The sequence below is a fragment of the Euprymna scolopes genome, chromosome 9 (genome assembly GCF_053919585.1).
Source record: "Euprymna scolopes isolate OS-2025 chromosome 9, ASM5391958v1, whole genome shotgun sequence".
Lineage (NCBI taxonomy): Eukaryota > Metazoa > Mollusca > Cephalopoda > Sepiida > Sepiolidae > Euprymna > Euprymna scolopes.
Genome location: NC_136490.1, coordinates 86,199,360 through 86,226,115, shown reverse-complemented (window position 1 = coordinate 86,226,115; position 26,756 = coordinate 86,199,360). Strand labels below are relative to the sequence as shown.

The window sequence follows — 26,756 nt, the reverse complement described above, 5'->3', positions numbered from 1 at the left end:
AATAGTACAGAGGTTTTAAACACTGCTGTCCCCCCCCCCCCGAAAAATCTGATGTAAAATGGCCATTTCATAGTGTTAACATTTTTATCATTAATTTCCTAAAAACTCTTGAAATATATCATGCAGATTATTATTTATTAAAGCATGTGGAATGATATTCATTTTTCGAACAAAATGGCGTATTTTGAGGACTTACATTGATTTGGTTTTTAAAATATGACTATTTTAGTAGAACTACCCTTAAATTTTGAAATATCAAAACGTTTTTATGGTCGATGGGTATTACTAATTAAATAATCCCCAGAAGAGTCAATATGCTATAAAACAAAGCCAATCCAAATACAACAGGAAAATGATCAAAAAAATACTTTTTAAAATTGCAAATTAGTGAAAAAACAACTTATTTGTTATCTCTATTTTCGTTTCATGTTTTCCTTTTCTATTATATTCTTCTAAATTTCTAAGATGCAAAAAATTAGAAATATGGGGAATTTATTCTTTGTTGTATGGTCACTTTAGAATATTTCATTACTTTTAACAACAATATACCATGAAAAAGCAATATGCATGACATTTTAAATATCAACATTTATGTATCATTTAAAATTGAATACAAATATTAGTTATATATTAAAATTACATCAATATTTTTAAGTTCCTTAAAAAATGGGGGAAAGCTAATAAATTTTGAAACCTGAAAAAGTTTGTTAATCGTTTATTTTTCAATTTTTAGTCTACAACTGAAAAAGATAATATTCATGTTAATTAAATTACAAAGTTTTGTTTTTAATTTCCTATCAAAATATTAATACTAACATTTGCTTGATAGTTTATTTAAGTAGAGAGATTTATCATTTTTAGTAAATAATCTAGCTCAATTTTTCATATATTTAAATATAATAAAATAAATAATAAAATATTTAAAATAAAATATTAATTCTTAAAATTATATTTAGCTAACCTAGATTTAATTTTCAAGAAGAAATCTTTACATTCTAATAAAATATTCTTACCTTTACATTATATACAATATGTCCTTGCAAAAGTGCTTCTGGTGTGTGTACCCATTGTTTGTTATCTGCAAGAAACAAATAATCATTAAATTATTCATTCAAAACTATTCTATTATAATAATGTGTCAAGTATATATATACATTTTATTGATATCAAAATATCAGAAAATTTTAAAATGTTTCATGATGATTTGAATGAGAAGCAAAAATGCTCACATTTCAATCACTTGGATTAGTTGAGAACATTGAAATATAGAAAATATAAATTTTTATCATTTTTGTTTCAAATTATACACCTTAGAATGAAAAATCAGTGTTTAAAAAATATTTAATATAAAACTATTGGGTAAATCCAAGTTTCATACAGATTTAAAATGTATTTTCTGATAGCAAAAAACAAACAAACAAAAAAAAAACAATTTTAAAATAACTCCTCAGTATTTACCTTAATTTATACATTTTTTATATTAAAATTTTACTAATTATTATTTAGGATTAAAGTTTAGTTTTAATGACTTTTTTTTTATGGAGCTTAATATTTTACATTATTCAAATTCAACTTTCTTAAACTGACTGCTTAATTAAATTATGATTAATTTATTTTATTTTCATTTTAAATAATTTTACTTTTGAAAAATAAAGTAATACAAGGTGTTCTGGGACAAATTTAACACTTTCCGAAATGAAAAGAAAAACGTCATATCTTGAAAAATGATGGATCTATTCTCAAAGTGTACTTGTTAGAGGATCATTCGCCCAATACAATTCATTTAAAGAAGCTGCCTTGATCCTCCACCATGCTCTCCAGGCTGGACTTGAATCTGGATGCTGTCTTAAGTTTTTTTCAAGAGACACCTCAACATCGGTTTGATCCTAGCAACTATCTAATCCTTGATGTTGCAGGCAGTATGGTTGGAGTTTCTTTCAACTGTACCACATCCATAATCGTTCATGGCGTTACAATCAGGCATATTCAAGAGTTAGATGTTAGGACTGGTGAAGTTGTGGAAGTTCTCAAACAGCCACTTATAGGGTTTTCCTAGAGATGCAACAAAGGAGATGAGTCCTGCAGCCACTTTCTTCAACCAGCACTTAACAGTGCACAGCAGCTCAATATACCATTTGAATTGAGGGTAGTTCTCTTTTTTGAAAATGTGTGGTGACATGACAAACTTGAAACACACCCCAAAACCATCATTTTAAGGAACTTGGTCTTTCTAATGGGCAGAACTTTGTATGGAGTGTAAGCTGTAGTTCTGCATGTTGTTCAACTGATCCTGAGAAAAACTAGAGCATAGTTAGCATGAATTATTGTTTAACCTTGTTGAGGAGCTTCCTTGTAACTAACTCTGTTATGAGGATTAAGGAATATACTGTATAGAGCTTTCTTCATAGTCGCTACTCTGATCTCCATCACTCTCTCTTACCAAGGTCAGCAATGCCTTGCCATTCTTATTATTTTGCAGCTTTTTCAATAAATTTTGTTGTGCGGCCACAAATCACCTGCTATGATCCTTCCTACTAGCCACTGGTTCCACATCTCCATCACAATTCTCCACTTCACTAATTCCTCTCTCTCTCATATATATATATCATTTTTAAAAAAATAATTAAAAAACAAAAAAACAAATGTCCAAATAAAAAAATGGGCGACTTTCTAAGAAAAACACTGGTTCTCCTAGGTGGAGACATTAACCTTTATATATCGTTTAAAAAAATCAACAACGAAACCATGTATATGTATGAGTTCTGAAAAATAACTAATTAAAAATAAAAACAATTATGATTGAATTAGCGATTTTAATTATGATCACAAGTAAAATGATATAGAAATGAATTAATGGCGTTTTACAAATAAACAGATAATAAATCAAAGGATAGATACAAAATTTTCTTAAAAGTATTGGAAAATAATATAAATTGTACTAGGAATAATTATTAAGAGATTGAAATATAAGCTAAGGATCATATATAAAAAATAAGGCAATCTAATTATGACCGAAAGTAATAATTGAACTATTATTAAATTAATTTGGATGATGTTATCACAATAATAAATGGAATAATAGTTAAAATAACAATTAGTAAAAATTACATGACGTAACTCATGAGATTGATGGCTGGCGATGTGATAGATTTGATCTCCTTCAGAGAAAAATAAAAAAGAGAAAAAAAGTTAAAGACAATAACAGTTGGTGTGAATTAATTACTCTTATGTGTTCATCTGACTACATATTTTTTATCTATTGAATATGAAGGGAAAAGAAAAATAAATATGGTGGACATATATATCATGAACTCTTAAATACAAAAAAGCAAAGTTCAAGGAAAGTTTCCCTTTGAGTTGAGTGATAAAAAAAAAAAAAAATGAAATGAAATATGTATAAATTAAACGAATATCAGACGCATCTTAATTTTTCAGCCTTGATATGAAAAAGTATACACTGATGACGTTTCTTTGTGAATGTTTGTTAAATTTTGTACATCATAAATATGTATATTTTCCAAATGGGCAGAAACAATTTTTTTTTAATGAAGTGTTTTTGGATGAAATATGGAATTTTTTCTGAATAACTAGTATTATATTGCATAAAATAAGGAGCTTGGTGTATTATACATAACTGAGCTGCTACATAAAAATATGTTAAACTAAAAAAAATGTATATTGTATATATGCAAAGGTGATGGTTGCTAGGTGGTCAACAACACGAATTGAAAATCTGGGTGTGCCAGGTTCATTCCACAGAAGCACTTTCATCAAAGCCACATCTGGCTGTCTAACCTAGAAGTAAGTAAGTAACTGTGTGTGTGTGTGTGTGTGTGTGTGTGTACATATATATATATATATATATATATATATATATATATATATATATATAAATATAAGCAGAAGAGTCCTGCATATAAAATCAACGGTAGGTTCTTTGATAAGTCAGGGTGCCTTCAAAATGAATGTTTCTGTTTAGAGCACAATTGGATCATTATGCTCGACTTTTTTATTTTTAAGCTTCAAACCATTATATAAAAATAATTTTATAAAATCAACCGAAGGTTCTCTACAGTGAAATGTAGATTACAACATATTGTGAAATAAGTCACTGCGGATGGGCATGTGAAGTGAAGCTTCCTCCCAGTGCACTGTGATGGGTCTTCGTCTAGCACCAAAATTCAATAGGATATAGCTTGAAAAATGGACAATTTTGCTAAATAAATGACAATAAAAGTACCAGAAAAGTACCAAGCAACGCTGAGTCACCTTGCTAGTTTTATGTATAAACTGTTCATACAATACTCATGACAACATAATCAGTGTTGATAATTCATCATTTAATTTGCATTTTAAAAAATTCTTGTAATGTTCCTAGGCCGATTTTTTTGTTCAAGAGTCATGGCTATTTGACTAAAGTTCGAAATTCACTGATGAATTAATTTCCATCTATAACGAGATTATGACGAGGGAAAAACATGCCTTCTTTGTTAGAATAGCAAAATCCAAAAATTGAAATATTAAATTTGAAATTAGACTAATGATATTGACTTAATTGTCATGTCGCAATAATGAAAATAACTAAAAATTACGATAAACGAAAATGTAAAAAATTAATTGTTAAAGAATATAGTTTTTGAAAATATTTGCAAGTTTTGCTTACATAATAAACTAAATAGCACGCATAATAGCAGGGAAAGTAATTAATTAATCAAAACTTATAAAAAAAATTAGTTATATAGTTTATTGCGTGAAAATTTTTACAATTCGCAATTAAAATTGAAAAAAGATTAAAAAAAAAATAAAAACCCAACAAACTTAGGCACAAAACCCTCTAAGAAATTGGGGAGAGGGAGGGTGCAGGGTCTTTATAACTAAAGTGAATTTGAAGACTATGAAAACTTACTCTTGACTGGCAACATTTACCACAATACCTCATTCACTCTGTAGAGTCAGATCTACTTAATTCCCCAGTGTTTTCGTAAAATTATATACATATATAAGGTTTGTAAAAGAAATTGTTTTTTTTGTGTGTGCGTGCTTTTTTTTTTATTTTTAAATTATTAAATGTGTGTGTGTTTCAGGATAAAAAGTTCAATTTGTAGAGCGATGGAAATACTTGTTTTTATGTAATGCCCCAGAAATATTTAACTAATTGCGACATGAACGTTAAGTAGATATAACATTGCTTTTAATTATACTTGGCATAAGGAGTAAGTAGTTATCATTGACTTTTAATGAAAACTCAATTTCTCAACTGTTGGATTAAAAAAACGTCGTTATTCTTTTTCTGTCCATAACGAGATTATGACAACAGAAATAAAGTATATTCAAGAAAAAAAAAAGAAAAAGAAACAACGTCTAGTTATTCTTTTTATGTGATCCTTCTACACCAAATGTACCATGTGTAGCGGCAGATGTTTACAGATCCACATCTAAAATCAAAATGTATAAACACGTCTGTATGCATGTCGTCTATGCATGTCCTATCCTAAATAAATAAAAAAAAAATAATTATATTTTGGACCAATCAGAGAACTTACCGGTGTCAATTATGACACCCTGGACTAATGATTCCCGAAAGGATGAAACACTAGTGTCTGTAGGTCTTTAATTATTATAGTGTATATATATATATATATATATATATATATATATATATATATATATATATATATATATATATATATATATATATATGAATATAGTCGATCGTCAATAACAATAATAGTCTGAATAGCATGATGATTACCATATATGAATTTGTTTTGAGTGGCTCATAAATTGTTAGTTGTATTTATGAAATTTCTAAAATTAATACACATTTAATATCGACCAAAAAACTGGCTGTAAATTTTTAAAAAGTGTTTTTTATTTTCATCATGAATACATAGATATCATAAATTATATTGTATTTGTTGGCTTTACTAATTTGTTGGCTTTACTAATAATTTCTTATAACATTATGGATAATGTTATATGTTATATGGATAATGTAGAAAAAAAGTAGTAAAACCTCAAATGCAAAAATTAAATTTAAATGATTTACAAGTTACATATGACTAATCAATTTTTTTGTCATTTGACTTTTCAAGATAATTCTTTTGATTAATAATTAAATAGGGCAATTGTTTCCTCCCATTAAATTTCTCTCATGAAATGTTATATTTGAATTTGACATTTCCCCAAAGGAAATTAATATAGAATGCGGCATACGTAATAAGAGAATGAATATTGATTTCACACCCTAAGCCAAGAACCCTACTACACGCAAAAGATCAGATTTGCAACTTTCAGCTGTTAAGAAATAACAGAACTGAGTGAAAGCAGCACAGAATCACAGGAAAATCCTCACATTCTGATTAGCACACACTCATCCATCATGATGTCCCCATTTCACAATGTTTTGGCATGCATAATAATTCATTGATATTGCCAAATATTTTATTTCATAAAATAGCTAATTAAACTTAGCATGCTTGAAAAAAAAAAAAAAAAAAAAATGCAATCTTTCACCATGTACCAGATTCTTTATCTTATATATGAAGTGAGATTTTCTCTACTTTATTGACGGATCTAATAACGTCCTAACCAAAAGCTACATGTTTAGTTAGTAAAAAAAATGTCAAATCACAAGGTTAAAATATTTTGGAAGATACATAATTTACTTTTTATCACTTGTAACGTCTACAGATATCTCCCTTTTCTAAGCTTAACACATGACCTATAAATGCGTTTAACAATGTAATAGTTATTAAAAAAATTAAAAAAACAAACAAACATCGGCTATGTATTACATGTAATTTTGATACTAATTGTGCAAATGTGAAGGTCATACATGCACTCTTTCTTTATAATTATGTGTCATTTCATTCAATTACGTATCGAACAACATTCATTTTCTTTTTGTGAGTTTGGGATTCACTATCATTTCTTCCTTGGTACTACATGACTAATGGTGAATTTCCACTTAAATATAAAAAAAAAATAATCAGCATAGTTGTTGGTAATATTTGAAAACAGATCGAAAGCATGCCAAGTAAAGTTTGCAAAATATAGGTCTACAGTATTAAAAAAAAGACTCTTTGACATCCTAAATTCGCTTTCCAATTCTACCCATGAGAAGTTGAGACACTGACAAATTCGATTTCTTTCCTTATACGAAGGGCGTGCAATAAGTAATGCCCCTGACCCACTTTCCATAGCAGTAGAGCAACGAAACTTGGCAGTTATTAGTCTTTCTCTACATAGGAACCACCCAGAGTTATGCATTTCTCCCATCATTTGATGCAGCTCTGGAGACCGTTTTTGTAGAACACCTCAGGTTGGTGCTCCAACCATGATGTGACTTCAGAAATCAAGGCTGCATCATCTGGGAAACACTTTCCTTTCAAAAACAACTTCATGGCTGGGAAGAGGTGAAAGTCAGAGAGTGCAAGGTCAGGAGAGTAGGGAGGATTTCATAACCACATGCACTTGCTTCTGATCTGGCGACATGCGAGTTGTGAACCGTAGCGTTGTCCTGCAGGAGGAGGGTACCTTTGCTGATCTTGCCCCACCTCTTGATTTTGATAGCTTCCCTTAATTTCCTCAAAAGTGCAAAAGTGAAGCATAATAGGCTCCTTATGTGGTACCCTATGCCAGGAAATCTGTCATCACTACTCCATTCTGGTCCCAGAAGACTGTGAACATGACCTTGCCAGTGGAGGGCTGCACACTTGCCTTCTTTGGAGGTGATGAGTTCAAGTGCTTCCACTGCATTGACTGGGCTTTGGTCTCTGGATCATAGTGATGGACCCAGGTTTCATCCTGTGTAATCAGTCTTTTGAAAAACTTGACTCATCTTCTTGGCGCATCTCCAAATTCATCCTCGAGCACTCTACGCGTTCTCGCTTCTGGAATGGTGTGAGCAACCTGGGAATCCATCTGACAGACACCTTATGCATATGCAAATGGCCATGATTGATAGTTTTCACAGACCCTGTACTAATCTTGACATCTTGGGCTATTTGGCGAATAGTAATGCGCCGATCTTCCAAAATGGCAGCCTCAACTTGACGGACAGTTGCCTCATCAATGGCAGAAGAGGGGGGGGGCGACCAGGTCTGGGAGCTCTTTCCACAGACTTTCGGCCATGTTGCCGGCGTTTTACAAGGTCATATGATGGGGCATTATCACCATAAGTTTCTTTCATTTTATCAAAAGTCTCCTGTGGTGTGCATCCTTTCAAATACAAAACCGGATCACTGCTCGACATTCAACAGGCTCCATTTCACACCTGACTCAGTTCAAATACCTGTAAATCAGAAACCATAATTAGTTCAGAGCTGTAATTTGCCACATAACCCGTAGAGATATAAATCATTGCACATGCAAAATTTTAGCTAGATCAGACAACTGGAAGTGGGCCAGGGGCATTACTTATTGCACACCCTTCGTATTCATTAAAATAAAATATCCTGTACAAATCTGATTTTTTATTCCAAAATAGGTTTACATCCTTTTGCAATCTTTTAGCTCTAAATTTTTAGTAGTATCGTATACAAAGAGGAAAAGTTTCTTGGGTCTTCAAAATTTCCTGGGCAATCTATAACACAGGTAATGTTAAATAAAGATTTAAATTTCATTAACTCCATACAAATTAGATTCACTGTTTAGGCAAGTTCCTCAGAATATATTAAAAAATGGTAAATAAATTTGATGGTAAAATGGTAAATAAATCTGAAGAAAAACAATATTTAAATTATACAAACAATGGTAAAGTTTCTTAATAATGATTAAACATAGTGATCATTATTAAATGGTGGATAATGTTTACAATTTACATTCATCAAAAAAATTATCTGATAAAGAGTATTTTTGATATGGATGGGCTTTTCAGTTTATACACACAAAAATGATTGTATCAATTCTAATTTGATCAATGAGAAAATATTTACTACATTTGGAAATTTGCAATTCATAAAAAACAACCAACCAAAATCTTCAAATATTTTACAATTTTTCCATCCATGATATATCTATAAATATTAATCTTTGTGAAACGTTTGGTTTCTTTAAAACAAAATCTAGTTTTATATTTGATCTGCTTCAATATAATAAAAGAAGCAATAACTTTAAGTACATTGAGGAAAAGCTAAAACTAAGAATATAAAGAAATCCATATAATTTCTATTACTAAGCAGTATTTGTTTTTTTTCATACAATGGATTGGTTTCCTTTCCTACAGAGTTTGAAAAATGAATATACAGCAGAAAATATGTCAAATGCAATATTGTAAATATGAAAGGCAAACGAAAAACTACAAATATTATTTTCTGACAGTATGAATTATAGTTATTGAAAATAGATTCAAGCTGAAGAAAAGAAAAAAAATTAGGATGATAATTTGATAGAAATAGCAGAAAAAGATCCTGATAGCAATTAAATAAAAAGTAACTTTGCTTTTGTTCAAATGCTTAGAAATTTACAATGAAAAGTTTAAAATATCTACGAATAAAAATGTCAACTTTTACATCCAAATATGGAATACAAGAGAAATATTTAAATTTAACCAGCGACGTCAGAAAGAGGATTTTAAAAATCACAAAAAGAAAAAAAAAAAAAAAAAAAAAATGGTGCATTTGCTGCATTTGTAGGTAAAGAAATCTCTTCTATGTATTTATATCCAGAATTTTTTCATGCACCTATAAGACCTACATTTATCTATTATATAAAGGAAATTGCATTTTTGATCTGTATGTCTGGCTAAAACAGAACTTACACTTAACTGTCAGCTAAACTTCAGCCTCTGTCCCATCGACGAAATGTTGCATCCCTCTGCCTGTGCTACAAGTACTTTAACGGTGAATGCTCTGACGAACTGCAAGCACTTGTCCCCCTTAACGTAAATACCCCCGACAAACCTGACAAGCAGCTAAATCCCACCCCTTCACAGTAGAGATCCCTAGATGCAAGAGAGCCTTTTACTCCAGTAGTTTCTTCCTCAGAACAGCTAGACTTTGGAATTCCCTTCCGGGTCCCTGCTTCCCCGACTGTACTGACATGCAGAAGTTCAAGTGCAATGTGAACCGACATCTTGCTGCCCAACTTCCTACACAGTACCCCTGATGCTTATGTCCCTGATAGTAGCCCCCTACAACAAAGTGGTAATGTGCCTTGTTAGGGGTGAAAATGTAATTAAAGAAAAAATAAAAAAAAACATATCTCAATTAAACAGTACAATCGGCCAGGTTATGGTAAAAAAAAAAAAAAAAAAAAAAAAAAAACAAGAAAAAAAAAAACAAAAAAAAAACAAAACAAACAAAAAACCCAGTAAATTATCATTGTGAATTTATATTTGACCCCCCCCCCCCAAAAAAAAACGAAACAAAACAAAAAAAACAACAAAAAACAAAAAATGTAATAGTAACATTAAAATATAAAGAGGCCATTTTCTTTTTAGGTATTATTCTCATAAATTTCTATATGACTGATGTTACTTTTAACCCATTAGGTCAGTCTTATAAATAGGACATTAAATAATGCATTTTTTAAATCTATAAGTACTGCTTACTGCATAATTACTCTATAAAAGAAACATAAATTTCATTTATATTCAACTTTTCTCCCAGTTGTTGAAACCCTCTCAAAAATTGTGAAATTTGCTAAAATTTGTTCGATGCATGTAAATGTTTGTACTTACACCTTCTTCACCATATCAATGCTAAGTACATCTCCCCTCTTTAAAAAAAATGCAAAATAAAAAATTGTATATTATAAAATGGAAGATATAGGACTTCTCATATTGTGTACATATGCTCAATTATTTGCACAGTATATGCTACCCTAAATTATATATATATATATGATGCTGGGACTATGTATGTAAAACATTTGCTAAGCAGAATAAACAGAGGCAATGTCAAAGTAAGTCTCTCAATAGTAAGTCAATACCTTATTGTCAAAAGTACAATGTAACTCTTTGTCTGAACTGTTTTGCTCCTTATGTGTAAATTTTATTTTGAATGTATAGCCTCTTGATTTCTTAAATATTTTACATGTACCCATTGACCTATTTATAAAACAGCCAATATATTTCTAAATAAAATAACTTTTTCCTTTCAATTTGTGTATTCTAACCCATTTTTAGTCATTAGTTTCAACACGATAATAAAAAAATTAGATACCGTGGAATAATGGATCAATATAACATATCTAATATATAAAGAAAAGATTTTTGAAAGGTCGATATGTCATTGAATGATGAGTTAATATTTTCGATATGTCATTGAATGAGGAGTTAATATTTTCTTTTCTTGTACATTGGTGCATGTTATTAAGAACAATAAATTTTGATTAGATTTAATTTCTTTCCAAATAAAATTTATACTGCTTGAAATATTTTCACATGGTAGGTATCGGTTTTCAGCAAAAAATGAAAAGAAACCATTTTGATATCAGCAATAAATTCCGCTACTGATAGCAATTGATGCTATTTAAACATTCTTTCATTTATTGCTATAAATAACTTACAATATTGTTTATTCTTATAGAATAACTTACAATATTGTTTATTCTGATAGAATAACTTACAATATTGTTTATTCTGATAGAATAACTTACAATATTGTTTATTCTGATAGAATAACTTACAATATTGTTTATTCTGATAGAATAACTTACAATATTGTTTATTCTGATAGAATAACTTACAATATTGTTTATTCTGATAGAATAACTTACAATATTGTTTATTCTGATAGAATAACTTACAATATTGTTTATTCTGATAGAATAACTTACAATATTGTTTATTCTGATAGAATAACTTACAATATTGTTTATTCTGATAGAATAACTTACAATATTGTTTATTCTGATAGAATAACTTACAATATTGTTTATTCTGATAGAATAACTTACAATATTGTTTATTCTGATAGAATAACTTACAATATTGTTTATTCTGATAGAATAACTTACAATATTGTTTATTCTGATAGAATAACTTACAATATTGTTTATTCTGATAGAATAACTTACAATATTGTTTATTCTGATAGAATAACTTACAATATTGTTTATTCTGATAGAATAACTTACAATATTGTTTATTCTGATAGAATAACTTACAATATTGTTTATTCTGATAGAATAACTTACAATATTGTTTATTCTGATAGAATAACTTACAATATTGTTTATTCTGATAGAATAACTTACAATATTGTTTATTCTGATAGAATAACTTACAATATTGTTTATTCTGATAGAATAACTTACAATATTGTTTATTCTGATAGAATAACTTACAATATTGTTTATTCTGATAGAATAACTTACAATATTGTTTATTCTGATAGAATAACTTACAATATTGTTTATTCTGATAGAATAACTTACAATATTGTTTATTCTGATAGAATAACTTACAATATTGTTTATTCTGATAGAATAACTTACAATATTGTTTATTCTGATAGAATAACTTACAATATTGTTTATTCTGATAGAATAACTTACAATATTGTTTATTCTGATAGAATAACTTACAATATTGTTTATTCTGATAGAATAACTTACAATATTGTTTATTCTGATAGAATAACTTACAATATTGTTTATTCTGATAGAATAACTTACAATATTGTTTATTCTGATAGAATAACTTACAATATTGTTTATTCTGATAGAATAACTTAAAATATTTTTTATTCTGATAGAATAACTTACAATATTGTTTATTCTGATAGAATAACTTACAATATTTTTTATTCTGATAGAATAACTTACAATATTGTTTATTCTGATAGAATAACTTACAATATTTTTTATTCTGATAGATAATATCTGAAAATTTTTTATGTTTCGAAAGGGTTCACCTACTCGGTATTTGGTTAGTCATATTATCCTTTCATTTTCAGTCTGATAAAAAATAGCAAAGAGCCTAACTCTTTTTGCATATTTTGTTCAAACATCTTCACCTAACTCAACGACGCCATAAGTATTTCAACATCTCAAATAATTACCACATTAAACATGAATATTTATTCTTTTTTAACATCGTGTTCTATACCATTTCTTCTTTCATCCCTACTTTTTTTTTTCACAAACAGTTTTGATTGGCCTAGCTTGAAAACAAAAGCCTTTTACCACCCTTTTGTGTTTCATCTCCAACATGTGAAATTCAAAATCTTTTTTTACACCTACAAAACTAAACTTCTGATACTAAAACCTTCAACTAAGAGGTATCTCGCTGTTTGTGCTTTGAAAGGAAGAAACTCGACTTGAATTAGAATCACTTCTGAAGTGGGCAATCCAAATTTTTTTTTAAAGTCAGATCCACACTAGAAAAACCAGATTCAGCAGGAGAGCCAGCTAAACAAAAGTTTTTTTTTTTTGTTTGTTTGCCTCCAAAGAAGAAGCCATACACTTGCTGCAAAAATCCACTCCCCGCACTTCCATTTTTAAAATCTGCTTTCCATCTATTTCTCAACATAAAAAGGAAATATATATATAGTGATAGATACCATAACTATTTATATTTGATTATCTTGATCAAAGGAGTGGGGGCACAATAATGTTGTCTGCATTTGCAGCTATCATCCAAAAAGGAAAAACAACTTTTTACTTCATTTTCTTTGAATTAATAACTTTAAAATTAAAGAAATAAAAATTTAAAAAAGAAAATTTTTTAAAATAATAAAAATGGTAATATGGGGCTGGGATTTTCAGTCATTCCAGAAAACACCAAATGTGCATAAAGCCACTAAATTTACTGAAAATTATTTTAGTAAATGTTTGTACTTACACTCACTTCATCATATCAATACTAATTACATCTCCCCTCTTAAAAAAAAAAAATGAAATTTTTTTTTTTATTGTATATTATAAAATGGAAGACTTATCCAATACTCAAGCTAGTTATGGTAAACAAAAAAAATAATACTTTAATATACATTCACTTGGAAGGATCATCGAATTAGTGCATGAAGAGTATCAGAAAAAACAAGTTGACTTTTGATTTCTTTTTTTTCTATTATATATAGAAAGATTTTATACCACTTTTTTAAAACTATTCTATTTTTTTATATTTAGGATTCTGGGCAATGTCAGATAGCTCTGACAGTTAAAAATGAATAAAAACCAACTAAAACAATTAAAATTCACAAGATATTCTTTGTATTATAATACATACATTTTGAGTGGCAAAATTTTAGAAAACCAGGTGAAATTTGAATAAAAGGGAAGATTGAGGCTAATGCGAATGCAAATGAAAACAGCCAAAACCTTAAGGAAAATCCTCGAATGTTGAAAACAACCAAAATAACCAATGAACGTTGATCTGCCTGAGATAATTTTAAATAGAAAGAAAGAATCAAACATAGAAAAATTATCAGACGAACTCAAGGAATTTGAAAACTACCATGAATCAAATAAAAACCCTGCCATACACATGTAAAATAAATCCAGACATATACACATGCATGTGGTGACACCAGCAAAGGTCGACACCACACGAAACTGTCATAAAAAGTCAAAGAGGATGAAAAAACCGAGAAGGGATACCACTGGAAGAGTACTGGTACATGGGAAGGCTTCCACTCAAATTCCACAGAAGGCCAATGGTTGTTCCTATTTACAATGCCTCCCCACGGGACAGAGTTAGACACCAGGGTCGTTTTTTTAACGTGGAGAAAAGGAACAAAAATTAAAATTGTCTCAGACGTGAAAGATTTCTCCTCCACTGACAGAACAAGAAATTGAAGTGCAGCATCTGAAGAACAGATACTACACTTTGAGATATTAAATCTTTTATTCATGTTAAAAAATACAGTAAAATTAACGGTGAACAAAAAACTTAGGCACATGGCCAACTCAAAAGGGGGGAATTTTGGGGGTCGTTGGTCATCCTTGTCACTCCAGAACTAAACAAAGTCAAAAGTTTCTCCCAGCTAGTATCTTCTTTCACCATAATACCGCATTCACCCTTTCATATTGGGGGACGTCCTAGTAACTCCCAATTTTTAAAACATTTTTTATTGACGTGTAAAAACAAAAAAGATAACAATAAAATGGTAACAATAATTCATTTGTGTCGAGGGAGGGGGAAGAAAAAACAAAAGGTGATTAGTAGGACCCTCCCAACCCCGTCTAGTTGATAGACTGCCCATTCCACTAGGTTTGTAAAAGGAACCTCGCTTCTGCGGGTCAGTCTCTAGGTGGGGATGCCCTCTAGATGGGGGTGAATGGAGAAAAGAAAATTTTTTGGGGTAAGGGATGGAGGTTAGTTTGTATTTCTTTTTCTCCAAGATGGGTAAAATTTAGAGGAAGGGGTGAAAACAAAAATTGCAGGTAAGAGGGGATGGGGATCTTGGAGGCTTCCTAATCGGGGAGGGATGGAACACACACTCAGCTAGCTGAGAGACTACTTGTTTAATTTAACTTTACAGAACTGCGCGTTCCACACCTAGGCGGGGAACACGTATTCAAATTTGGCTCCTCTTCGTACACACAGACTTGCCACATGTATCCATCTTCTGTCAAATGCCGCGCGATGCAGCCTTCTTCTATCACATCTGATCTTCACCCGTAGTTGGTGTTTAAAGAACGCGATCAGATCTTGATCAGAAAAAGACAACACCCCCCGGCAACCTTGCAGACGCGACGTCCAAATCACCATTCTCGCCACGGCCAGGATCGTAACGTAGACCATTTGTCTTTCCCGGTCCCACGGCGGCCTCACGTTGTCCACAACATTGGATACAGTAATTGGGCGAGGATGCTCAGGATCGATGCGAGCCGTCACCCCACTGACATACGACCAGTACTGGCGGAGTTCGCGGCAATCGAAGAAAGCGTGATCCGTAGTTTCCACAGCCGTTGTCCCACAACGGGGACAATCAGGCGACTCCAGAAACCCAGAACTGCATTGTATGTTGTTGAGTGGAAGTGCATTTCGGGCCAATCGCCAGGTCAGAGAGAACTCCGAATTATTCAGATGACTCGAATCTGGCGCCCAGCTCCACGCGGAGCGGATCTCACTCTGCTGCCACCCCAAACGCGCGCATAGCGGGTCGTCCGCGGCCCCCTTCACTAGATCCCTGTGGAGTTCCCTACGGGTAGCAGTCACAAGGTCACTGGACCTTGGTAGTCGTTTTAGCGCGGCTCGGCACTCTTTCATGTAGGCAGATTCTCCCCGCGGCCTGCGACGGCTCTCGATGGAAGGGTCGAGAACGAGGTCGGGGAAGGCGGCAGTAACCACGGGGTGCCACGGTTGGTCATCCTGCATATAGTGGCTCAGGAAGGCCAGCCTCTCAGCATCTCGATGACACTTCAAGTCCGGCATTCCCAAGCCTCCCTCACACGGACGTTGAATACAGACCTGTCTGCTCACCCAGTGTCTTCCTCTGTCCCAAAGGAGCGAGGACAAGAGTTCGACAAGAGCTTTTAGGTGTTGTGCAGGCAGGGGAAGTACGGCCAGTTGGTAAAGGATGAGAGGAAAGACGTAAGTGGCGCACGCCTCAGCTCTACCCTTTAAGGAAAGTTTCCTAGGAAGCCACGAATTGACTGCAGCCTCCACCTTTGATCGTACCTCCAACCAATTCTTGTCAAGCTGGCAGAGCCATTCCGCGCAGGGCCGAATTTGCCTCCCCATGTCTCAGCTTGCGGAGAAGAGGCTCCAAAGCCAGGACATAAAGCAGGGGCGACAGCGGACAACCCTGACGAACCGACCGAGAGATAACAAAGGGTTTCGAGCGCTTTCCGTTGACTTGCACGACAGCCATGGGCTGTCGATACATTATGGAGATCCACTTGCAAAAGTCCGGTTTAAAACCGGCGGCCTCTAAGACAGATGCCAGGAAACGATGGTCGACCCTATCGAAAGCTTTGGACTGATCTAAGTTTATCAGCGCGGCTTCCGTGTCGTCATCTATTCCCCCCTCTAGGATCATGCGGATCAGGTGCAAGTTGTTCTGAATCGATCTCCCCTTCACAGCGTAGTTCTGTTCCGGTTCAACCAACTCGTAGATAACAACCTGCAGCCGATTCGACAGGACCTTGGCCAAAATCTTCAACTCTGTGTTTAGCAGAGTTATGGGCCTGTAGTCGTCTAACTCTTCCCCTCCATGCCCGTCACCTTTCTTCAGCAATGTGATCACTCCCTTGGTCACCTGCCCTGGGATGGATCCCTGAGCAAACCAATGGTTGAACATATCCGTCAGAAGAGGCAGAAACATGGGCGACAGCCTCAAGTACAGTTCGTATGGCAGACCATCAAGTCCTGGCGATCTGTCACAGCTGACCTGCTTCAGCGCAGTAAAGACCTCCTGCTCCGTCACCCGGCCCTCGCAACCAGCCGCTCTAGCCGCCTCGAGGCGGGGAGAGTCGGCCAAATAGTCGCTAAACTCAAGGACCGGAAGATCGGGCTGCTGCATAAAACGCTCCTCGAAATGTTCTCGAAACCCCTCGCAGATCTCCCGAGTCGATTCCAGGGTGCGTCCATTCGGATGTTTGATTTTTGCAATGTATTTGTCCGAGCCACGCCTAGAAACCTCACGGCGCACGTCTGCATCAGAATTGACTGCTTCGTTGCCTATCTTTCTAAGCCTAGCTCTAACTACTTGGCCTTCGTAACGCTCGCTAGTCTCGCGTAGAAGGTCCTGCTTAGCTAGTTCCTGACTAACCCTATCACCCTCCCCCGTAGCCTGGGCTAGTTTCTGCTCTAGCTTCTTCTTCGTCTTGGCCTTATCTAGTGCGAGGCGCTGGGCATACTTGACGGAGAAGCTTCTGATCTTGGCTTTGAGACCTAACCACCACTTACTCCCGGTAACCGCCCCCACTAGTGCCTTTTTAATCAGTTCTCTTAATTGATCTTGGAAGTCTTGTATCTCCAGAAGGGAGGTGTTTAACTTCCAGTACCCCGCTAACTTAGGCCTATTTCCTAGCTTCAGCCGGGCCATAACTAATTTATGGTCCGTCTGGCCTAGCCAAGTGAACGTGGGACAAGATAAGAAGTCTACTTCGCCTCTCCTAACTAACATCCTGTCCAAATAGGTATTTGGATAGGAGGAAACACTATTGGTCCACGTCCACATCTCCCGCCCTGGATGCTCGAACCGAAACCTGTCGACCAGACCGCATCTAGCCATCAGATCAGCCAGGCTGGACTCGCACCTCTCCGATCCTCTAGCTCCGCCTCCTACCTTATCTATGTCGGGGTCTAAGATGGAATTCCAATCCCCCATTAGCACTACCCGCTTCCGACAATCTACAAACGCGTCAAGCTGACTGAAGAATGAGACCCTCTCACGAGCGGTGCTGGGCGCATGAACCGCAATCACCCGAAACACAGAATCTTTTACGGCAACATCGGCCACAACCAGCCTACCCACCGCATCTCTATGGACAACGTCGACCGTCGCCGACAGGGTACGTTTAACCAGCACGGAAACTCCCTTCCCCCGCGGGCTGCCATATGCTGAGAAAACCTCAAAGTCTCGGGCCAGCACCTGACAGTCCACAGAGGAAACGAAATGCGTCTCCTGAATCGCAGCAACATCCACTCCCAGGGACAAGAGGTCGTGCCGGAGGCGAGCCGCCCGGCCCGATGATCTCAAGCCCCTCGCATTCAGACTAGCCAAATTCAAAGCCATGGTACCTACCTTAAGGTGTGTTACACTCAGCTCCGAAGTCAGCCGGGGAAAGGACACCGACGTTGTGTGCAATGCTCAAGGTGGTCAGGTTTTTCATGTCCTGACCTTCTCTCACAATGCCGCCGACATCCAAAGGGTAAGTCAATTTAAGGGCCCTATAGAGTGACGGATGGACCAACACGGGGACCCTTCCCTTGCATTGTTTTGACAGTTCATCAAGAGAAGGGTCATTTTTTTTCACCAGTTCAATTCCCGGAAACGCCCCTTCAGCGGCCTGCAGCCTTGTCCACAAGTTGGTCTTGCAGGCCTCTGGAGTTCTGACAAAAGTTATTAGGAGTGGGGCGTCCGGGAAATTTGAGGGGATATTTACATCTTTCCCCTCTATCTGTTTGTAATCGAGCAGAGGTTTTAAGTTTTTCCTCTGCCGATGGGAAATGTCTGTGGCCACAGATAGAGGGTCTACATTACATAGTTCCTCAGGGGCAAGGACCTTTGGTCTGCAAGAGGCAGAGGAGTCTCTCCTCTCCCTCGGTTCATTCTTTTCATTTTCTTTTTGGGGTAGTGGCTCAGTTTGCCTTGGTGTGAGGACGGGTGTTTGTGTGGTGCCTGGTGTTGGTGTTGGTGTGGTGTCTGGTATTGGTGCGGTGTTTGGTGTTGGTGCGGTGTCTGGTGTTGGTGTTGGTGTTGGTGCGGTGTCTGGTGTTGGTGTGGTGTCTCGTGTTGGTGCGGTGTCTGGTGTTGGTGCGGTGTCTGGTGTTGGTGCAGTGTGTGGTTTGGGGGTGGAAGTGGATTTTGTTGTTAGGGGTGGTGTATGTTCACAGGGAGTGGGGGCCACCTTTTCTTCCTCTTTTCTTCTTTTGTTTTTCTTTTTCATTCTTTCGAATGAACCGGGGAGAGGTGAGGTTGAGTTCCTCTCCCTCTCACTTGCGGATTCATCCTCAGAGGAGCAATCTTTTCTCCGCTTGATCCCCGTCTCGATTGGTGTGGGGACCGTTGGTTGTGTCTGCTCCTCTATTTGCTGCTGCAGCTGTTTTTGTTGTTGCTGCTCTCGCTGGTGTCGTTGCTGCTGCTGCTTCTGCTGCACTTGCTGATTTTGCTGCTGCAGTAGTTGTTGCTGCAGTTGTTTCCGCGGCATTGGCTGCGGTGGCTGTTGGTGTTGCTGCATTTGCAGAGACTCCTGCCTCGATTTTTGGGCTGGTGGTGGGACGGTGGCAGAAGGGATTATGTGTTTCCGCTTTTGTCTCACTACCGTGCTCCATTCTTCCCCCTTGGCCTCCTGGGTGGTTTGGGTTTTCCTTGGAGCTGGGGTTGGTGTTGCAGTTGCAGGGGTTGTTGCCGCCTGTTTTGGTGCGGGCGTTGTCTCAGGGGTTGTGGCCGCCTTTTGGGTTGTTGGATTAGGGGTTACCCTTTGGGGGCAACTCCTAGCCATGTGGCCCTGCTTTTGGCAGAACCAACAGTGTGGACGACGGCCCTCCACCACTACCGTTATGCTGGCGTCTTTGTATGTCAGCAGCGGTGGTATTGCTTGAAAACCTTCCCTCTTCAGCCTCATTGCTATTGTGTAGCAGCCCAGGTGAGTCCCAGTTTTTGACCGTACTGGGGTCACCTGTTCTACCTCACCGTACTGGCTGAAAAGGCATCCTAATACTTCCGCAGGTATTTGGGTTGGCACATTAAATACCTGCACCCGAGTCCTTCTCTTGCCCTGGTATTCAGGTGTTAGTTTGACTCTCCCATGCTTTATTTCTTGGAGGGAGAGTCTTTCCGCATCATCCTTGGTGGGTAGGAGGATGTCCCACACAGCGAAGCTCCTCTGGTACAGGTATAGTACTGGGATGTTAAGTTTGTGGAGAAGCCCCGCCATGTCTTCCTTCTTCATTCCTAGGAGGCGGTTTTCCGGTATATCGGAAATGGCAAAGGACAGGACTCTGCCCTCAATCGCCTCCCAGGCCCCTGGTATGGGTTTTATATCTGCCCCCTCTATGTATTGTCTGTACTTTGTCAGGTACAGGTCTCTATACTCTTGAGGGGACAGTTGTTTTTCTACGGTCTTCCCCCACGCAGACCCTCTTGTTGGTGTTGGTATGGGGTCTTTAGTGGGGTTAGATCGTTTTTGGTCTTTTATGGAGGTCGCCCCTGCCTGTTTATTGGCGACGCTTCCTGCCTCCCCAGATGTCTTGGTCAGTCCTTTTGTGGGAGTGTCACATTTTTGGGCGGCGGCTCCCTTTTTAGTGTCTTTTTCGGGAGCAGCTTCCCGTTTTGGGGAGTCGGCCTCTTGGGGAGCATGATCCTTTTTGTTTACTTTGAGGCCATCTGCCCCTTCCTCGTTTGTGAGGTCCAGGCGGTATGCCCCCTCATTTTCTTGATCTGCTCCCCTTTTGGGAGAGCAGCCCTCCTGGGGAGCGCTGTCCCCTTTATTGTCCTTTTGGTCCGGCACCTCCTCCTTTTTGTGGTTGGAGTGAGATGCTACGACCGATTTTGGTTTTGCTCCCCTTTGGGGGGAGTCGCCCTCGGGGGGAGCTGTTGTTAAATTTTCCCCCTCCTGGGGAGCGTCCAATGGTGTCATACCTGGGCGGTACGCCCCATCAGCAGTTGTTTTTTCTCCTGTTGGGGATTCGTCCTCTTGGGGAGCAGTAGCTCCCTGGCTGGGGGTATCCATATTGGTGGGCCCCTGGCTGAGGGTATCCATATTGGTGGCCCCCGGGCTGGGGGTGTCCGTTTTGGGTCACTCTTTTAAAAAATTCACTGAAAAAAGTGACGTGGAATCAGCGTCCAAAGTGGGGAGCCGACTTTGGCGCCAAAAGGCGGCAAGAGGGGAGATAGTACTGAGAGAGGGAGTGGGAAGTTAGTGGAGGGAAGAGAGAAGGTGTTTCCGACCCTCCCTCGCGGGAAGGTCGTAAATTATCAGCTCGGATCCCCCCCCGTGGGGGAGGGGGGAGAGCAGAGAAAGACAGACAAAGTGGGGGTGCGGACAGAACGCGACCCAAAAAGCTTGTCAGGTGTTCCGGGCACGAGAATGTGTCGCCAGAACAGCACTGCCTCGCACGATGTAGGTATCAGAACAGATACTACACTTTGATCTTGTCCCAAAAATGGTTGTTACTAGCAAGAAATCAATGGTAAACAGCTTCAGAGTTATTTGCAATGGTTACTGAAAAAGGCAAAGAGTGCTGGAAATCTGGGGAGACTTGTAGCCACTCTGAAACCATTTGATATTGTCAGTGATAATGACTTGTGTGAAAATGTGTAAAATAATAATTGCCTACCAACCATGAGGAAATATGAAAGGCTCGGCAAATTGATCTCTCTGAACAGCTCTTTAATGAATAGAAAGGATGCGAAAAAAGGGTTTGCAGAGAGTAATTACTTGCTATACATAGATAAAAAATATTCTGAAAGAAACAAAAAGCAGAAGAACAGTATGCAACGCAAGCTTAAAGATATACAAAATATCTGACAATCATCACTTCTATGAGAAGATAGAGAGTTGAATTGACAGAGATAAAATAAGAGTACAGGGGGAGTTGTCATTATTTTTTGTCATAGCCATGATGCCACTCAACAACATATTCAGGAGATGCAAGATCTTTTGTATCACAGCTGAAATATTTATACATTAAGTTTTATTTCTTTTTTCTTTCATGGTTTGTGCATAAAAAATTTAAATGTTACCAGTTCTTTGCTAGAACAGTGATGCTGCAAAGAAAGATGGTCTTCGTTTTTTTGTTTTCTAACACTATGAAACTTGAGTGTGGTCTATAATCTTGAATTCTACATCGGAAGTACTTTGTATGTAGAATTAAAGTTTATAGGCCAAAAAGTCAAGCATTATGGTCCATGTACTAATGAACAAAAATAGTTTTACAAGAAAATACTTTTTTAACCACTAAAAACTTGTCTAAATAAATAAAACAGTAGATATATGTATGCGCACGTGTGTGTGTGTGTGTGAAAATATTTAACCGAAGATTTAAACACTTAAATTGCTGGTAAGAAAACACTGAAATTAACAGGAAATAGTAATCATACACCAAGAAAAGTTTATAAGGTATAAAATCTTTGTTTGGATGGATAAATAACACATACAGAAATATGTTGACAAGTTGAAATGTAAAATAATCATTTTAACTTGCCAACATATTTCTATTGCTTGAAGTGGTTTAATTTAAAATTTTAGCTATCTATCAATAGTTCAAACAGTAGAGAACTTGGCTGCAGTGCTAAATGTTTTAGTTTTGAGTCTAGCTGATGGCATCCAAGTCATTTTTTTTTTACCTTTTGAAATCAGTACTATATATATAATATTCAATAGAGAATTGGCTCAGTAATAATAAATATGAAATCTGCATAAATTAAAATATATTTAAGCGTACTTTATAATCGTGAAAGCCCCCACCCCCTACTAGTATATAATAAACTTTATTTGTTCATATTTGTTTTCAGCATACGAAACACAATTCAGTTGCTTTCATTGCAATAAATCTGCCTTTTAAAGACTTTTAAAAACCCAAACAAATCACCAGCAACTCATAAATCAAAGAAATGGGAGTTCAAAATAAATTCACCGGAAAAAAAAGTGAAAAATGGTCGAGTGTTTCTTTTGAATACTCAGAAAAAGATTTAACTTCTCTGTAGCATCCACAATATGGACACTCAAGAGTCTCATATCCCCTATGAAATTAATTGGAAAGTCATTGATGTACAAAACTTCTATGAGCCAACTTCCAGAAATTGACCATTATGAACCACTGAAAAATACAGAATCCTAGAGGCAATCAATAACCTTTCCATAGCCTGCATGAACATTAAAAACTAGATATTTAAACAGTGTCTTATCAAATGGACCAACAATATCACAACCTATCTGTACATACATAAATCTGAAGACCTTCATATTCTTTAAAATAATATAAGACATATCCCCGCCCAAGATCTTCCCATTTAATAGAATTCTTTATATACAATACTAGCGGGGGTACCTGGCGTTGCCTGGGTGTTTGGAGGTGTGTATGTAGGGGGGGGTAAAGAATAAGCGAAGTAATAAGCCTGTATAAATATTAAAAAAAAAAAAAAAAAAAAAAAAAATTGGGAAAACCAAAACACAAAAAAAAAAGAAACAGCGAACAAACGTAAAACTTCTTTAAAAAAGAAATCGGAAAAACAAAGACCAAAAATAAGGGAATAAATGATGAACGTGTTTGGAAAAGCAAAAACAAAAAAACAGCGAAAAGCGAAGAAAAAATGGCATAAATAATCCTTTGATTCGGTTAAGTCCATGGTGCGTTTCACCCAGAAAATAGCATAGTACGAAAGGGAACATTAAAATTCCATTCTTTTTTTATTAAGCAACTACAAAACGAAATGAAGCGAGGAAAAAAAAAATGGCATAAGTAACTGTTCGATTCGTTGAAGTCCGTGGTGCGTTTCATCCGGTAGAAAGCATAGAACGAAAAGGAACGTTAAAATTCCATTCCAATTTTTTTAAGCAACTACGAAGTGAAGAAAACGCAAATCGGCATTACTTCGTAACTGTCCCCTGTGAAGGATCCCGGAAACGGTGTAAGTGGTGGCGGGGGTAGAAGGAATTTATTAGAGAGAAAAGATTTTACTACATCCATTGATTTTAACCGATTGTGGCACTGAACTCTCAACAGAAAAAATATAGGAATCTACGATTATCGAGGAAGTTGAGAGGTAATATGCCTATAACACATCTCGGATATTGTGCCGCAGTTTGTGCATAGTACATTTGCATGAAATGTCTTGATTTTTAATCCTATTAAGGTCAAAATCATAGGGGAAAAAAGTGAGTTCATTTTATATATATATATATATATATATATATATATATATATATAGGGATGACAACTGCTGCCCTTCATAATTACATGCCTATCTATCTTCTATTATATAAAAGGAATTTTGTCTTTGTATGTGTGTGTGTGTGTGGTGTGTGTGTGTGTAAGATCGTTCTCTATGGACTCTGAAACAGCTGGGCCGATTTTTATGAAATTTAACACACGTGTACTTTATGTATATGGCAATGTTTTTAGGTTTTGTATCAAAATGTTTTTGATTGGTCTTGATAATAAAAAAAATCTGACGAAAGAAGGAACAAGCAATTTTGACTAAAGTTAACACCTTATACAGACTAACATTACAAATGCATTTGAGAAGTTTTATTAGCACACAAACCAAAAGGCCCAACATATAAAAATCGACAATAGGTTCTTGGATATGCTAAGGGCGCATTTGAAATGAATGTTAAAGCACAATTGAACCATGATACTACCTTTTCATTTTAAACTTAAATTCAAGCCATTATCACCATACGAGCGGAAAGGCCAGTCATATAAAATTAACTAGGTTCTTTGATATGACAGAGGCACGTTTGAAATGTTTATTTAGAGCACAAAGAAACAATGATACTTGACTTTTGCATTTTAAACTTGTATCCAAGCCATTATATATAAAAAATATTTTTATACAATCAACAGTAGATTCTCTACAGTGCAATGTAGACTACAATGTATTGTAGACTGTCATTGCGATGAGGGATGTGAAACTTCTTCCTAGTGCATTGTGATGAGTCCCCAACTAGAACAGGCAATCAACGGACTTTTTTTTTTTTTTTTTTACATAGGCATCACCACTTATCAAGGCTAAGAGGCCACTCGAGGATAAGGGTTAAAGAGTGTATAGTAGAAACTGGACAATATAGTAACCGTTAGTAATGGAGATTCGGTAAAGTTGTTAACTTATATGGAATGGCTCATCAAAAACTTGTTTACGTTAGACTTGAAGGACAACCATATTGTAGTCAGCTGGAAAGCAGAAAAACGGAAGACGATTCCATAGGGGTGCAGTTCTAAGAAAGAAGCTTTGCTCATGGAAGCTACGCTTAGGTTTAGGCACAGATAAAGAGTGGGGGAAACTAGTGACAGTGTTTTCTGCTAGACGGGTGTTTCTTGTGAAAGTTTGGCGAGGGGGGACCATAGAATGGAGCTCAGCTGAGTACCTGCCATGAAAGTAATGATAAAGCAGAAACAAACTCGCAACATCTCTTCTGTGAGAAAGAGGTTGCAGGAAAGAGAAAAGGACATCCTCCACAACACTACGAAGTCTATGGCTGACTGGGATAGCTTCCGCGCATTTATATCAGATCTACCTCTGTGTTCCATGTTTAAAAAGGATGTGTCCTCTATAGTATCAGACCTGACAGAATGGTTAATTGTAGGTATAGACCGTTTCATACCATCGAAAAATTCCAGCAAAAACCTAACAGCCAGTCGTGGTTCTCTCTGGAATGTGCTGCTGCCATTGCGCATAGAAATCACTTTTTCCGTTGCTTCCAGTGTAATAGATGTACTGAGACTAAAACTGCTTTCAGAACTGCCAGCAACCACTGTAAAAAAGTAATAAAGAACGCAAGAGAGTTGTATGCTCAGTCTGTCAAGTCCAAAGTAGCTGAGCAGCGGCTTGATTCCCACCAGTTTTGGCAAATAGCAAACAGAATCCTGAACAGAAGCATGTGCTCTATCCCAACTCTCATAAATGGACCTGAGGTAATCTCGTCAGCATCAGACAAAGCCAAACTCTTTGCCAAGAACTTTGCAGCTAATTCTAACCTTTGCGACCAAGGCTGCCAACCCCCAATATTTCCTCCTGTATCAGAAAATATGCTATGTGATATACAAATATCTGTACGTAATGTTGCCAAGCTAATCAAAAACCTTGATTCCAGTAAAGCAACCGACCCTGACGGTATTCCAATTATAGTACTCAAAAGTCTTCAACCAGAACTTGCACCCATCCTTACAAAACTGTTTAAAGAGAATTGCTTCTCGTCACCCTGGAAAATCTCATCAGTATGCCCCGTATTTAAGAATTCAGGTGATCGCTCATCTCCCTCACAATACAGGTCAATAAGTCTCCTGTGCATCATGAGTAAGTGTCTGGAATCTGTGTTAAATAGAGAAGTAATCAACCATCTTAGCAAAAATAACCTTCTTAGTGACACGCAATATGGTTTCCGTTCTTCTTAGATCTACAGCAGATGTGCTTACAGTTATATCTCATAGGATTAGGGAATCTCTCGACAGAGGCTACCTTTCTAGG

At 36.3% G+C, this 26,756-nt stretch overlaps 1 protein-coding gene across 10 annotated transcripts in view; it reads right to left on the bottom strand.

The window, feature by feature from the left end:
- LOC145284754 (PTB domain-containing engulfment adapter protein 1-like) overlaps nucleotides 1–26,756 on the bottom strand; it is a 361,348-nt gene that overhangs the window by 52,924 nt on the left and 281,668 nt on the right. For all 10 annotated transcript variants that reach the window (XM_080133714.1, XM_080133717.1, XM_080133716.1 and 7 more), the window contains one exon: nucleotides 1,014–1,078. In XM_080133714.1, the coding sequence (XP_079989840.1) occupies nucleotides 1,014–1,078 (65 nt within the window). The remainder of the gene's footprint in view (nucleotides 1–1,013; nucleotides 1,079–26,756) is intronic.